This window comes from Heteronotia binoei, chromosome 2, assembly GCF_032191835.1.
Source record: "Heteronotia binoei isolate CCM8104 ecotype False Entrance Well chromosome 2, APGP_CSIRO_Hbin_v1, whole genome shotgun sequence".
NCBI lineage: Eukaryota > Metazoa > Chordata > Lepidosauria > Squamata > Gekkonidae > Heteronotia > Heteronotia binoei.
The window spans coordinates 68,701,407-68,718,391 of record NC_083224.1 but is presented as its reverse complement, the minus strand read 5'-3'; the positions used below and the strand labels follow the sequence as shown (position 1 = coordinate 68,718,391).

General features: G+C 41.7%; 1 protein-coding gene across 2 annotated transcripts in view; it reads left to right on the top strand.

Moving 5' to 3' along the window:
• GUCA1B (guanylate cyclase activator 1B) overlaps positions 1-10,322 on the top strand; it is a 66,463-nt gene extending 56,141 nt beyond the window's left edge. Inside the window, exons 3-5 of one of the 2 annotated variants that reach the window (XM_060231249.1) lie at positions 338-487; positions 8,817-8,931; positions 9,730-10,322. In XM_060231249.1, coding sequence (XP_060087232.1) covers positions 338-487; positions 8,817-8,931; positions 9,730-9,851 — 387 coding nt within the window. In that variant the 3' untranslated portion in view covers positions 9,852-10,322. The remainder of the gene's footprint in view (positions 1-337; positions 488-8,816; positions 8,932-9,729) is intronic. The other variant, XM_060231248.1, reaches the window with a different exon arrangement.
• Positions 10,323-16,985: the final 6,663 nt, after the last annotated feature.

Below are 16,985 nucleotides of genomic sequence, written 5' to 3'. Positions count from 1 at the left end.
GGACAGTTTCTGTAAAGGCTGACTTTGGAATGGTCTTGTGGCTTGATCCCCAACAATACTTGTAAATTGCATGCAGCAATTTACAAATGTCTGAACTGGCTATGATTAGACTTTTTTATTAATTTAATACAATATCGATACGTTTCTTTGTGGCTCAAGTTAGCTTACCATTAAAAAAATATACAAAATTTAGTTAAACCCATTTTGCCCCTTCCCCAAGAAAACAAAAAGTGTACTATTCTGTAGGATCACCAAAGCAATACTGATTTATATGTCAGTTGAAGGAAGCTGAAATTACTTGAGTTTTTCGAATTAAATTCCTGTTTTGTCTCCACAGGATAACACCATTGACTTCCTAGAATATGTGGCTGCCTTGAATCTTGTTTTGCGGGGAAAGCTGGAACACAAACTAAAATGGACCTTCAAAGTATATGATAAAGATGGGAATGGTTGCATAGACAAACCTGAACTTTTAGAAATAGTTGAAGTAAGTAGAAATGTGTTCTTTACTACAAGATATACCACCTAATTCCGTAGCTCCGGGGTGGCAGCTTCTGTATAAATCATCTTGACTTGAACTAAGTGTGCAAGATTTCTCCTGTTTATGAAAACATGAAAAACCTAGTTATGGGGAGGCACGAGGTATAAGTACAGCAGACCTGTTAATTCTCCATTCTTGAATGAGAAACGTAAGCAGCTAAGATGAATCATTCATCCCCCCCCCCTTTTTGAAAACGGACGTCTTGACTGTTCCTTTGCTCTGATCCTGGGGTTTCTGAAACTATATTGTTGTTATAAAAAATAAGCACTTTGATAAGAATAATTCTAATATTTTTGCTTCTTGCATTCAGTAGCATTCATTCAATGATAGTATGTGAACAGTTAAATACACACTCACATGTGAGCACACAAACACACTGCTTTGGTAGGTGTGTATGTATTGTAAGTGACATTGTGGTGACAGTGAGGCTTCAGCATAAAGGACAGAATCCTAAATTTCTTCCTCTCTTGCCTGGTTTTCCCAAAGTGTATAAGGATGGGACAGGTTGGGAGATAATGCAGTAGTCTGGTTTTCTTGTAGTGCTACAGATCTTTATGACAGTGTTTGAACAGGGGAAGGAGTTAGAACATAGCCTTAAGAAACACGAGTTGATCCTGGCTGAGCCAGCAGAATTGGATTCATAGGGGCAGTGCAGAGATCGCAGGAGACTAGAATTGATAAAGAATTAGATTCAAACAAACAGAACATATTTAGGGAATCAGTGCTTTTAATGGAATGTAAAGGAATTATTATCATCACAGATTTTAACAGCACTGACATCAAAACAGTGGATTTGTGCTAATGTTGGGAAATCTGTGTTACAGATAGATATCCTCTTTTTCTTTGTGAGTTTCTTCACTGGGCAAATTCCCCATGCTCCTTCAGAAGGGACCTCGGACCATGAAAGGAGGACATTTATAACATTCTCTGCCCTATCTTCTTGTGCTTCTCATCTGGATGCTGAAGTTTTGGGGAAGGGAGTATCTTAATCCAGGCTAGTTGGGCTTTTATAACTCTGACTGGTTTCATCCCTTGCTGAAATCAGCCTTTCCAGCCATAACTGCACCCTCTAGTGGAGCCTACCACTGATATTACTCTGCCAGCACATCCCAGGTGACCCTCAATATGGGTCATTGCCTACCCCCTTCAGCAGGTTACTCAATCACAGTGGGAAGTTTTTCAAGGCCAGCCTGGCTGGCTGCACCACCCAGCCTCTGCTGCCACCATCCAAGCAGCTATGGCCAACTGGCCATCTGCCAGGTTCAGGCCACTCTATTGCTCCATGCACCACCAAGCTCAGATTGCTGGGTCAGTGCCCATGGCCTCTCCAAAGTCTGGGCATTCTTTTAAACCTAGCCATCTAGTTAGAAATGGCGCAATGCTGTGTGTGATCTGAGAGCCTTTACATTCAGTGCAAACAGAAAACAGTGCAAGGGAACAACTAAAAATATCTCACAAAGATTACTGCCCTAATTATTGCTGAAAAGCCTAGGAGTAATATGGCAAGAACAGAGCTATTAAGTTTACTGTTCTCAAATTAGAGCAACAAAATTGGCTTTAACATAAAAGAGCCCAGTCTGCTTCTCTCTGTCCCTACATTAACCTAGACATCTGCAAAGCTAATAACTTCTAGTACAATTAAACCTTGATTTCCTTAATGAGCCAGCCAGTCATCTTAGGTGAGTTATGAGCAGCAGGAGCAGATGGTCTATATAATTGGAACTGTCTGTCTTAGGCAGATTCTCAGCCCTGGTTTTAAGGTCAGTGAGGATTTATACATAGCAGAGTCAACCCACAGTCTGTTAAAGAGGCATACTTCCAAGGAGTAGCTGTTGCTAAGATCAGGAGAAGACCTAAAAGAGGACAGAAGAGGAAACCAGAGACCATGGCCCAGAATCGGGAAACCTGAGCAAAGTGGGGAATGATGAATGGGGAAGTCTTTGAATGGTCATGATGTTAACCAAAGGTTTTGTTCAAGAAACTGAACAAAAGGCTTGGAAGAAGTAATGGTCAAAAGGCAAGGGGGGGTGCATCTCAAGGAAGGTTGGATGATGGTATAGAAATGATTCAGAAGTGCTAAAGGCTTAGGGGGCACTGGGCCTAGCAGATTGAGCCATGCATCATGCTTCCACGAATCAGCCTACTCAGCTCACAGTGCATTGCGGCCCAAACTGTAGGTACTTGCTTGTAACAGTAGCTCAATGGCTCATTTTAATTACAACAGTAAATTTGGGAAGCTTGACTCAGACAGAACAAGCAGCAAGGAGGATGTCTAGCTTCCCACTACACCTCCACCACACATTTAGTAGCTTCCATTACTACAGTGTTCCAAATATGAATGTGCTTGCACCACAAATTAAAAGTAATAAAAGCAAGCAGGGTACCAGCAGAACTGATGGAGACATTTTTATCCCAACCCTGAATCTGATGTTGACTGGGTCATCACAAGCAAAAACTCACCCAAAGCAAGTATTATCAGGTATATCTTCACTCCACCCATTGTTTTGTCTCTTGCTGTGCCATTCTCTGTCCCAGATAGAGAAATGCCTAGATTCTAGCATGCACACCTTCTTGTATTTAGCACTTTCAATTTTATTCAATTTTATGATTTTTTATTGATTTAAACTACAAAAGAAAGAAGCATTGCAAAGAATACATAAAAAAGGAGAAAAGAGGGATTGACAGAATGGGGAAAACAGAAACAGAAAGCAGTACAAATATATCAATTATAATTCTACCTCCCAATAAAATACTCAGATCATTCTACCTACAAGTATAAAAATCTCCATATATTTTATCTTCCTTTCTTTCATTACCAGAAAAAAATTCTTTTGATAAACTAGTAGTAGCAATATGAATCTAAACACTTCTTAAACACAAATAGGTATAACAAGTTAAAAAAAATTTTTTCAAAACTCTCTTAACGCCAATTTTATCTAATTTAACTTAAGCCTATTATAGACACAAATTAGATCGTTGGTTTAACAAAATCCTTATTAAATCAAGCATATAAAAATCGTATCTTTATCCTTAACAAATTACATCGGATATAACTAAATAATTTGTCTATCTCAGTCTAAACCATTTCTCCAAAAAGCATATTAAAAACAAACCTACCAAGTTACCAAATCTACCAGATACACAACAATTATGCTGCCTTTATAACCGTTAATCCAGCTCTTACAATAATATGAGCAATCTCACTAAGTAAGCATACTATAGATACATCTACTATATAAAGAAATATGTTATCTGCATTCTTTAATATTAATCCAAATTGACTATATATTTAATTACAATTTTACCAGCTCTTTTACTTCTTCAGAATCTCCCTTATTCTTTTAAAATCGGATATCTGTTCATTATTAATAGTTACATGTTTGTTTACCCACAAAAAAAAGAACCAAAATTCAGGAATCCTTCATCCCAGTGATTAAAAACTTTTAAGTTCCTTTAATTTCTGCATCCATATTACACCAGAGTCAGCCCATTTGATCACAGCTTGCCTTTTAAAATCGTATATGTTTAGATAAAAAGTATGGGAATTTCTATGAAAAATTCAGAATTGTGTGATGGTAAAACCATCAAAGTCCTTAGTGTGGATGGGTGGGTGGTGGTGGTATGGTTGTGTTTGTATTTGTATATTTTCTTTTTTGTATATGCAATTTGTAAAATAAAGACATTTAGAAACTGGGAAAAAAAATAAAAAAAATAAAATTGCATGCCACTTCTTAATCAAAGTTCCATATCCAGCCATTCACAAAAAAAAAAAAAAATCCAAGATCCTTCTTCTGGAAAGCTTTCCACATCTTGATTTGTTGATCGGAGTGTACCTTTTCTCTTCTCAATATGACCTGCCCTCTCAACAGCGGGAGGAAGAATTCAACACCATTTTTCCCTCTCCGCATGACTTCACTGGATCTTGATTTCCGGTCTTGTTTTAAAACTGCGACATAGGAGACCGTTTTAATTTTCCTTTGTTTATTCCAGAGCATATTACTTTCCCAGTTCAATTTCACAGCCGTCAGGATACTCTCTTTAGCACTTAACTCCTGTAGGATTGCAATTTCATTAGCTTTCAGCATAAAACAACTCATTTGGTCTTTAATGAGCTGCATAAATGAGACAAGATCTTGTTTCAGAGAGATGATATTTTAAAAGATATCTTTTTCATGAGATATTTTGCTAGGCAGTGCCATTTTTCTCTGATAACAAATTCAGTCTCTTTGTTCAGATTGTAAAATAGCTTCAAACTCCTGCTAATCCACATTCCACGACAGCTCCAGCTGAGATTTCAAATGCCATTCTTTCAAATACAGTCAAGCGATAGAGACAGATCTCTTTGGAATATATCTCCTTTGTGTTCAGATCTTATTGCAACCTAATAATAATCACTTTAGTATAATTATAATCCAGGTCGATTTTAGTAGTTATATTCAATCCAATTTAAATAGTTAAGACTGCTCGTAACTTTCTGAGGCCTCCTTTATCTTCTTTTGAGATAGTCTCTCGATGTTATGTAAAGTGACCCATCAGGGAACAGAATTAGAAAAGCACCTACTTGTTAAGTAGAATCATCACATTAAGAGTAGAAAGACGCTACTTCAAAGACGTACTGGAGAAAATGAAAGCAAAAAAGCAGTCGGACATTCTTCTTTTTCTGCTGGTGTACCAGCTTTTCATGGCTGCAGAGCCTCAGGACAGTGGCGTAGGGAGGGGGGGCGGGAAGGGCGGGTCGCCCCAGGTCTGGGGGTCCCCGCATTGGCAAGGGGGGCCCCCAAACAATGGCCGTGTTGGTGTTGCTGCGCTGCGAGGAGGGGAGAAAAAGAATGGAGGCGCCTGACAGCGAGGGGGAGCGTGCGCACACGGCGGAGGAAGGGGGTGTGGCAGGGAGGGGCGCGCACGTTGGGGCTCCTCGTTCCCTTCCCTTCCCCCCTCCCCCTTTCCCCCCCTCTCTCTCACGCAAGCGGCTGAAAGGCGCGTCGCTTTTTCTCCTCCCTCGCTCCCTCGCCTCAGAAGGCGCGCGTGTGCACCAGCCTCCTTCTCAGGCATCTCCCGCGGCGGGGGGAGGGGAGTGGACGGCGACAGCGAGGGGGTGCACACGGCGCACGGCGGAGGAACTTGGAGGGGGGTGTGGTGGGGAGGGGCGCGCGGGCGCACATCGGGGCTCCTTGTTCCCTTCCCTTCCCCCCTCCCCCTTTTTTTCCCCCTCTCTCTCACGCAAGCGGGTGTGAGGATAAATTGGAGGGGAGGAGAATAATATAAGCCCCTTCAGGTCCCCACTGGGGAGAAAGGCAAGATACAAACAAAGGTTGAAAATAATAATAAAGAACAGGCAGCTTTTCTACAGCTCTAAGACACCCTAAATGTCTAAATGAATCATGTCCCCTCCCTTTAAACAATTAGGCTGGAAAGTCAAAGTTTTGAGAGCCTATCCTAAGGGCAATATGCATGAGAAAGGAGCAGGGTTTGAATGCTGCCACAGAGCTTCCCTTTCTGATTTTCTATGTGGTCAAGGTTTATCTTGCACTGTCCAGTCTGCTAATTAAGATCCTCTGCCCAAACCCTGCTCTATCCTCACCTGCAGAGGTGAAGTGGGTGGCCAACTAGAGACAGGGTTGTCTTAGTAGTGGCTCCTCCCGTTTGGAATTCCCTCCGACTTGGAACACCCTTGATAGTTTAAGGATGGAAAGGCTCTAAATGAGATGCTGACAGAAAAAGAAGCCAAGGCCATCACACGATCTACCTACTGTGTTATCTTGTTTTCCTCCAAGGAGCTCAGGACAGATTGCATTGGTCTTCTTTGGAATGCAGCCTCTCAGCAACCCTCTGAAGGAGGCTAGACTGAGCGAGTATATTTGGCCCAAGGTTACATAGTGACCTTGATGGCAGAGGAAGGATTTGAATCAGAGTCTTCCTAAACCTTTGCAATGGCAAACCACCCCGTAAAAAAAGTCTGCCGTGAAAACGTTGTGAAAGCAACGTCACCCCAGAGTCGGAAACGACTGGTGCTTGCACAGGGGACCTTTCCTTTTCCTTCCTAAACCTAGTCTGAAACTCTAATCCCTACACTACACTGGCTCTTAAAAGCTTGTTGCAGAATGCCTGCATTAACTGACTACAGAAGGCTGTTACCACCAGAATTAGTTCTTGAAGGAGTTTAAGACATTGACCAAGGCTCTCACATGTCATGCTCTGTAGCTCTTCAGCAATGGGAAGGAAGGAAGGAAGGAAGGAAGGAAGGAAGGAAGGAAGGAAGGAAGGAAGGAAGGAAGGAAGGAAGGAGGGAAGGAAGGCAAATCGATGGAGAGAGGGAGGGAGAAGTGGAAAGAAAGCAACTTTCACTTTGGATGAATTCTCCCAAGTCCAAGCTGCCTGCTGGCTTGGCTTGGAGATGTGATTTAAAGAGACAAATGCCTTCTCCAAGCCAGCCAATAGGTCAGTGGGGGCTTTGAGAGCCACACAATATGTGTGAATGAGACACTGTATGCCATCTTGCGGGGGGGGGGGTGCCGCCCCCAAAGTGACACCACTTCCTGTCCCCCCCCACAAGTGGTGGCCATTTTGGGGAAGTTACATCACTTCCTGTTTCCAGCAGGGATCCCTCGCAAGTGGTGGCCATCTTGTGGAAGTGACATCACCGGAAGTGACATCATATCCTGTTTCTGGAGGCGTGCGCACACATAGGGGGGCCCACATAAATCTTGGGCCCCGGGCCCCAAAAGCCCTAGCTACGCCACTGCCTCAGGACATACAGGAAACACAGGGGCAGCCACCACTGAACCCCTCTCTGCCTGTAAAAATCCCATGCATCACTTGGAGGCATCACTTCTGTGACACCCCTCCAACATCCATACTCAGAGTTGCCGCAGGAGGACGATCTGCGGACCCCTCTGAAGCCAAGATGATGGAGCCCGGAACCAGCACTTTCAATTTTAAACACATTTGTCCACACTTTATCTTTTCATGTAGAGAATTCTGTCATCTCTATTTTATAACCAGGAATGTTCAAATAAGATTAATTTGATTGTCAAAGGGAAACTAGAGACTGATTTCCCATTCACCTTATGCTGCTCTCACGCTCCTCTTGTCTGTGGGGCTTCTGTCCAATTTCACACTATCTGCCCCGGGGCTACAACTAGCTCCGGCTTTTTCGCACGGCAAACAGAAACCTCTAAAAAACCAATTTCTGTTTACTGCATGAAATAGCCGAAACTAGTTGCAGCCCCGGGGCAGATAGTGTGAAATCAGACGGAAGCCCTGCTGAGGAGTGTGAGAGCGGCATAAGGGAAATCAGTCTGGAACTATCAATGACTAAATTAAGTTAATGCGTAAGGGAAATGTATAGACTTTGTTTCATATGTGATATTTAATCAATCAGTTTAAAGCATTTTTAGCTCACCTTTCTCCATGAAAGAGGTTACAATTTTGTTTTAAAAACATACCTCAGAATAAAACTGTTCCAAAATCTTGGAACTCCTTTCCCAGGGGGATTTGTCGGTCTCCCTCTATTGGTGTCCTAATCCAGCACATCCCCAATATGGTTACAGCCCCTCCCTCTAGCATTGTTTATGTGTTTTAATTGAATTATTTTTTCATTTTTAGTGCACTTTTAATTATTTAAGTGTTTTAATTTTTTTTTAAAGTTTGCTGCCTTTTGGACCTTGACCGGGTGAAAAGGCAGCATCCTTGTTTAAAAACACAGATATTGACTTGTATCCAGTGCAGCGTTTCCACAAATTGAATGCCTGCCATTTATGAACTGTGACATCCAAAGCGGAAGAAAGCCAAAAAATCACAGTTTTTTAACTCATTTTTGAAACCAAGTTAAAGGAATAAAGAACAGAATAAAGAATATGAACAGGTTCAATTACTATAATAAAGGAAACAAGTTAAAATAATCAAAAATGAAATTAAATGAAAAGTATTAACACACATCTCTAATTTCTTAAACCTGATTATTGGAAATGGGAGCATCCCCTTAGATGTCCCTCTAGTAAGTGCAGGGGAGAATATCACAAAGACAGAAGTAACTGCAGCTTTACATGTATAAATCCACCTTACATGTCTTGGCAATGTTAGTGACCCCCTTCCCCCCAGCTCCCGTTGAAGCCACAAGTTACACATGGATATTTCTTCCTGTTACTTTTTGTCCATGATTTACATACAGTCTTTTGACTATGTTTTATAACTTTACCTCAGAATCATATAGTTGGGGTTTTGGTTACTTTCCCTTTAACATTACTCCTTTCATAATTGATCTTCTTTCTTCCAGGCTATTTACAAACTAAAACGAATATGCCAGCCTGAAGAAGAAACAGGGGCCCCCGGTCTCACTCCAGAGGAAGTTGTAGACAGGATATTTCAGTTAGTGGATGAAAATGGAGATGGTAAGACATGTGCTGTTAGGATGATAGTGGTGCCTATATTTGTAACACTGTTGCCAAGCAAATTTTTAATTGGTGCACTGAAATTCATTATCAAAGAAGTATCATCTTGTCATTTTAGAACCTGAAACTGGTGGGGTTCAATTAATTAAAGCTTTTAAGGATGTTCCCTCAGTAAACATTTTTGGACTGCAAGCTGACTGTCATTCTTCAAATTTATGTTGTCCTCAGTTTTTAATTAGAACTGAGCCAAATATTAGATCATTTTAATTATCATACCAAAATTGTGCTTTGTGTTTCTCAGGATGCAGAGTCTTCTCTGGGCTTGCTCTGTTCAGGTTTCCTAAGGGTCTTTTTAGCTCTCTTGATGAAGGGAGTGCAAAAAAAAAACAAAAAACCAAAACCCCATGTTATGCTTTTGACAATAAAAAGTAAACTGGGTTCACTTTACCACTATCAGTACTCATAATGCTGACTGATTAGAATCTAAAAAGACTCAGTCTTGATATTCAGGTGATTGTTTTCCAACAAAGAATGGAAAAAAATTATCATCTCGGGATACTGCCAACATCAGGATTCTGTCAACATTCACCATCTGTACTTCCCCTCTTCTTCTTCCTTCTCCTCCAGTGAAAAAGCTGATGATATGTGGCAGAGAAAAGAATCTGGGCTAGCACACTGGCAGTTAAGGGACATCCCATAGGCACTAATGTGCACACATATTGAATAGGTAGGATTTTATTTGTTCTCCTGCATCTTTGACCCATTGTCACTGCCCTCTCTTTTGCATTAATTCTCTAGGGCAGTTGTCTCTGGATGAATTTGTTGACGGAGCACGGAGAGACAAGTGGGTGATGAAGATGTTGCATATGGATATGAATCCCGGAGGATGGATTGTTGCACAGAGGAGGAGTTCACAGTAATTGCCTGCATAACTTGGGAAGTGTGACAATGAATAGGTTCTGAATATTTCACTTCCAGATGTTACCATCAGGTTATCACATCCTTTCATGCTAGAACCATGGGAATATCCAAAAGAATACTTAACGCAGTGCTGAGAAACTAAGCATCTGTATCTTAAACATGCTTGCTGAAAGAAACATCTGAAGACCACTGTTGACCAACCAGGCTGAAGAACGTATGAATACTTGCTGCGCAGTTTATTGGCTCACATTTCTGGTTGCATCCTGCACAATTAAGTGTGATGTCTTAACCTGAAAGCTTAGTGGCATTTGATATGGCCGGGACACACAAAGTGACTGCTGAGTGAGTCATCCTGCTTTCTTTGTAGATCAGTGTGTGCTGTTTCATGCCAGAGGAGGCATAAGTTTGCTGATAAAAATCAGGTGCTTTTGTAACCAATTTTAAAGAGGTAGCTAGACTGTTATATCTAAGTTGTGTGTTCTAATGGTCTTGTTCAGGGGTCATTTTGTAGAAAAATAGGTGGTGGAGCTCATTAGCATAACTCATTAGCATAACTCGTTAGCATATGCCACCCCCCCAGCCAAAAGCAACCTGATGCAAGAAAGGAGAGCCCCAGGTGAGTGAGGCCTGCTTGGGCTGGCTAGAAATCTAGCGAGCCCAAGCAGGCCTCACTCACCTGGGGTTCTCTTGGGCCACTCCCCCACAGTCAAAAGGTCAGCAAGCCACCCACCACCCAAAATCACATAAGAAGTGGAGAAAGGGTGGCGCGGGCTTCTCCGGGGGTTAATGAAGGTTGCTGGGGGCGTGGCAAAGCCCCTGGTGGCTGGCTGCCCATTCTCCTAATCCAGGGATTGTTATGCAGCTACCCCTACTAGTCAATGGACAAGGTAGGTGAGAGGAAGAGGGGGAACCCTCAGAAAGGTTCAGGAGCTGCATTCCTATGAGTTCCTGCTGAATCTGAGGCCTGGTCTTGTTTACTGTGTAGATTACAGTCAATGTCCCACTGCAATTTTACATGATATGGACATTGTCTCATCACGTGAACCAAATATTATGGTCACAAGAGAATACTGTATTTAATTAATCTGCAGGTTCTGGGTAGCTGAAGTACAGGATATTGGTGTTGAATGCAACTACAAATGCAAATTTTTGAATTGTTCCTGGCCCCCCTTTATACATTCATTCATTGTCTTTGATACCTTTCTCCACATAATAGATTGCATTGGAGCCATTCACTTTGCAGAAATCCAGTGCAACGGAGGAAACTTTGGAACAATTCAGATGGTCCTTCAGATTACAACTGGAGGATCAGGAATGTGCCATATGCTCACACACACCCTTCACCCTTCTCAGGCACTGATCCCTCTCTCATTACCTACTTTTCTGTATTGGGAGCTTTATTTTTATTTATTTGTTTATTATTTATTCAATTTTTATCCAGCTCCTGTCCCCACCAGACAGGGTTCAGGGCAGCTTCCAACAATGAAATACAATAAAATCAGCATCACAGTTTAAAACTAAACCTTACAGTTAAGATTTAAGAAGCAATCTATCATATCAGATTAAATGGTTCCCCAGCAAACCTTCAGAGATGGATAACTAATGGAGCGGCCAGTTTAGTGGGATTTGCGACCCAACAATGGAGAGGCCAGGTGATCTTTCTAGTCACCGCTGTCCTTAAACATACATGCAATGGTACATCTCGGTCTTACAGGCCCTGCAAAATTGAGCCAAATCCCACTGGGCTTCACTAGACAGAGAGTTCTACCTGGCTGGGGCCAAAACTGAAAAGGCCCTGGCTGAGGACCACTGGATTGCTCTGGGGCCAGGGACTATCAATAAGTCATTACTAGTTGAGTGTAATGCTCTTTGAGGAGTTTATAGGGAGAGGTGGTCGCATAGATACCTTAAAAGCCCTAAATGATCTGGGATTATTGTAAGTACCAAAACCTTGAACCTGGTTTAGTACTCTGTCTGTAGCCAGTGCAGCTGGTAGGGCACAGGTTGTATATGTACTCTCTCAAAAAAGTTGCAGAAAGAACCTGTGCCACTGCATTCTGGACCTGTGCCATTGCACTCTGGAAGTTTCCAGAGCAAGTCCAAGGGTAGCCATCCATGGAGCAAGTTACAGTAGCCTAATCTAGAGGTGATCATTCCATGGATCACTGTGACCAAGTCAGCACAGGACAGATAAGGGATCAATTGCTGGGCTTGGCTGAGATGGAAAATGCCATCCTGGCTGTATTTGTGATCTGAGCTTCCAATGAGAGGGTGGCATCAAGGATCACACCCAGACTCCTGACAAAGGGAGCTGGTACTAGCTGTGCTCCATCAAGAGTGGGGAGTTGAATTCCCTGACCCAGGCCCCCCATTCCAACCTAACCACAGGACCTCCATCTTCTCTGGGTTCAGTTTTAGAGGGCTCTCTTTTAACCATCCCACCACAGTCTGTAGGTAACTGGCCAGATATCCTAGAATGGTATCTGGTTGGCTGTTTATTAATAGATACAGCTGGGTGTCATCTGCATACTGTTGACACCCTAGCCCAAAACTCCTGACTAACTGGGCAAAAGGGTGCATATAGATGTTAAACAACAATGGGGAGAGGACTGATCCTTGAGGGACCCTGCACACTAATGTGTGTCAGGATGAGACTCTCTCACCTAGTGCCATCCTCTGTCCCCACCCTAGGAGAAAGTTATAGATAAACGTGAAAAATTATGATAGATCCAAGCCATGTTGGTCTGAAGCAGTTGAACAAAGCAGGAGTCAAGTTGCACCTTTAAGACCAACCAATTTTTATTTAGAACGTAAGCTTTCATGTGCTCTTAAGCACACTTCATCAGATGAGGAATCCAGCACAGTGAGCAAAGCCATATATAGCTGAGCAGAGCCATACATAGCTGGTACTGGCTACCAGCTATGTATGGCTCTGCTCAGCTATGTATGGCTTTGCTTACTGTGCTGGATTCCTCATCTGATGAAGTGCCCTTAAGAGCACATGAAAGCTTACGTTCTAAATAAAAATTGATTGGTCTTAAAGGTGCAACTTGACTCCTGCCATGAACAATTATGGTGATCTTTCACAGTTGCTGAGCCTAAAAATTTTGTGAATAGTAAACAGTCATTTGCTGATCATTAGTATATATTATTATAGCTACCAAAGCCCTTCAAATACAGGAGAACTCATTTATTTGAGTGGCCTGGGGTACATTCAAGTACTGAGACCTAATTCTCTTAAACAGTAGATGAGGTTATAGAACCTATAACTGGACTACACTACTTCAGTCTGCAAATGTGGACTTTCAAGGTGCAGTGTTCCATCTCTCCAAACTCCGATAAAACTAGCATGTAGGGGTACTGCTAGGCTAGGAAATTTTATATTGCATTTAATTTTCTACGTACAAAGGTCTGGGCTTTGCTTTTGTAGGAAGGAACCATCAATCATATGAACCCCCATCTACAGTCAAATACAGTACAGCCCCGGCACAGGTTTACCACTTAATCTGCTGCTTGTGAGAACAAGGCCTGTAAGATCAAAACAGATGGAGGATGTGTGTGTTCTGTTTACATATGATTATATAAGACTACATGGAAAATGCTAGTGTTGTGCCTGCGCCTTTCATGCACACATCTCTGATAAGGCAGAAGCAGTAGCTTCTTTGGATATTGTAAAGAAGTAGAGTTAGCATGGAATGGTGTGGCCTCTTGCAAGCGCTGGAGTTATCACATCAGTGATCATTTGAGTCACCTGTTTGAATGCCACAGCTTGCTGCAGAGCCTGTTTGCAATGTGGTATAGATCTTGTGGGTCAGTTTTGCACCAGCTTTCAACCTTTGCACAATGTGGCCTGCAGTTTGGTGCCAATGTGGAAACACTAGAAGAGCAAATTAGGAGAAGAGCATAAGGAGAAGGACAAAATGCAAATATATTGCACACAGGGGTGTACTATAAGTTTCCTGAAATTTCCCACTTAAATGTGAATATATTATCATTTCAATTCATTTTTTAGATATCTTCTAAATAGGAGATTGCAACAATTGGTTTAATTTTTTCCTGTGGCCTTTCATTGTAAAATCCAGATTTTTCTTTAGTATTCAGTTTTACATTCTGCACTTTCATTGTTTTCTTAACTGTAAGGACATGGAGTTGGTATCTGGTAGGTAAATTAAAATGTTTTTACTGATCCTATACATGTGTGAATTCTGAAACTTCACATTTTGAACAGTTGCCACTCTTCTCTCTGTAATTAGCAAAAAATTAAGTTGTGGGGAGTTCCTTCCCAGATTTTTCACTTTGAGTGGAAACCAATATCTCAAGTCCAGATGGCACCCACCTAATATAGAAACACACCACATATTATTTCAGTGCACTTACGCTGTTGCTGAATCAGTGAGTACAAAGTTTTAAAGTGAGGATAGAGAATGAGAGAGATGCTTTGAAGTGACCTATGTTAACTTTCCTTGCTTTGTTCTACTTAGCAGTCAAACAGATTTTGAATTATCCATAACATTGACTTTGCCCTATTTTGGGAATTTGGACGTACAGGGTTCCTGATTAATTTATGCCTGTGTGAAGTTGCATGCAAGGGTGTCTAAAATGTCAGATGGGAAATATACAGAATATACTTTGTGGTACTGGAATGGTGGGTTTCATGCAGTACTTGAAATGGAACAACAGGAATTCACTTAATTACTGTGATGCCTGCCTAGTGTTTGTTTTGTGTCTTTTGGCCTTGCCTTAGGCCACATGGTACTAAAGGATGGTTGCGTTCCACAAGAATATTAGTAGGACCAAACCATCCTGGACTGTACAACTATCCTGCATGAATAGAACTTTAGATCAGATGCCCAGAGCAGATCTCAATGGCTTGTAATTATGTATTACAGCACATCTGAACACCATCCTTGCAAACATGGCCATAGTCCTACTACTCATGTCCTGCAAAGTAAAGGGGAGCCCCAAAGAGCTGCCTTGTGCTTTGCTTAATCACTTACACTGGCCAGATTTGAAATGTCACTGATATCAAACTACTTTAGTTCCTGGAGCTACACCTGATTTATGCTAATAAAAATCCATTAAATCCAGAGTTTAGTGAAGTCAACCTACAGCTCAAAGTTTTCACTAAATGGATAGTGGATAGGATATCATATTCCATGTTGACCACATTCCAGGGCATGACTGCGAAGTAGGAATATACATTTTTTTTCTAAAACACTACAAGCCACAAGCTCTTTAGCATATACATTCAAAAGACAAAGCTTGCATTTTGCTTTACTGTTCCATTTTTATCTTTTTCACAATTACATGTTGCTGATGCTATAGTACTCAGCTTGCTGAGGGGGAAAGTGTAGATGACTGGGGAAGGCAATGGCAAACCACCCCATAAAAAAGTCTGCCATGAAAAAGTTTGATGCGACGTCACCCCAGAGTCGGAAACAACTAGTGCTTGCACAGGGGACTACCTTTACCTTCACTTGATGCTATATTTCTTTATACCATCTTCAGCAGAGAAATTTAATGTATTTTCCAGCGTTAATGAGATCCTGAGTTAGGAATTATATTGCTAATCCCTGTACTGTATATTGTAGTAAATCACGAGAAGAGTTTGGTAAAGTTCAGATAATTAAAAAAATAAAATGGTGTTCTCTTTTCTGTTTTTCACAAATAAAATGTCAGAATGAAATTAACAGACTGTCCAGAAGAAAGAATAGCTGCTAATCAGGAGCAATTTTAGCAATCTTGGAGCACTGGGCAAGAGTCCAAGACATGATGTAAAAGTCACTGCCACCTCTGAGTGGCCCTCCATGCCAGGGCCAAGCAAGGGCATTCATCACAATGCATGAAGTGGGTGGGAGTTATCTCTAGGAGCCAGCTGACTGAGCCCCTGATGAAGCATGCACTAGCAGCTGCTGCTTAGCTGGTAGCCTAAGCTCTGGGTGTAGGGTGGCCAGCTCCAGGTGGGGAAATTTCTAGCAGCTCTACTTGGATGAGATGGCACAAGTGATACTGATGGGAGTTTGTTTGTTTTTTCTTTTTGTTAGAGGAGTGGGGACATGGGTGGGCAGGCGTACCCCCCCTCCCCAAGCATGTGGCTTGGAACAGCTGCCCCTGTACCCCATTGGCTAAGACTGCTCCAGCTCTTCGTGTTAAAAGATCTTATTCTAAGGAATAGTCACTTGAAAAAGTGGTGTGTTTTAAACATTGACCATTAGTAAGGTAGAGAAAATATATGGGAGGTCCTGGAGAACTGAGCTATGTAGAACACAGCCTGCTAAACTGTTTGGAAGGAATTATTTAACTTTTAATTTTCAGCAAATAATGTATTTCATCTAACTCAGTACTCTCAGCACCCTTGCCACAGTGTCTATTGTTTTCCATCGCAGAAACTCCTTGATTTTCATAGAACTGCAGATTATAATATGATGGACCAGTTTGGTATAGTGGTTAGGTGCATGGGCTGTTATCTGGGAGAACTGGGTTTGATTCCCCACTCCTCCTCATGCAGCTGCTGGAGTGACTTTGGGTCAATCATAATTCTCCCAGAGCTGTTCTGCTCAAGAGCAGTTCTTGGAGAGCTCTCAGCCTCACCTACCTCACAGGGTGTCTGTTGTGGGGAGAGGAAGGGAAAAGAGACTATAAGCCACTCTGAGACTCCTTTGAGTAGTGAAGCAAGGTATAAATCCAGTCTCTTCTTCTTCTACATCATGCCATCATTGCTCAAAATTCACACTCATTCCTCTAGTTTTTATTAACAGGTTTTGTAGGTTGTTTCAAAAACCTACCAAACTGTTTTGGGGACAAAACTGTACACCCCAGTGAATTATATCTCCAGCATTCCACTCTGATCTCCCCTAAAATTATTGTCTGTCTCATACCAAGACTATATAGCTGTTGGTATCCTGCAGCACCATCCTAAACCAATCCAAGCCATCTTCCTGAAGATCAGGGAGTAAATTTATCCTATGGGTAGAATTCAGAGGAATTTTTTTCAAAAATGCTTTTTAAAAAAACTTTGAACCTCAAAAAACTTTCCAAACTACACAGGAGGTAAAGTTCATTAAAAAATGTAAATATTGATTTCCCAAAATAAATTCTATCAACAGGATAATACTAAAAGCTCCCATTTGAAG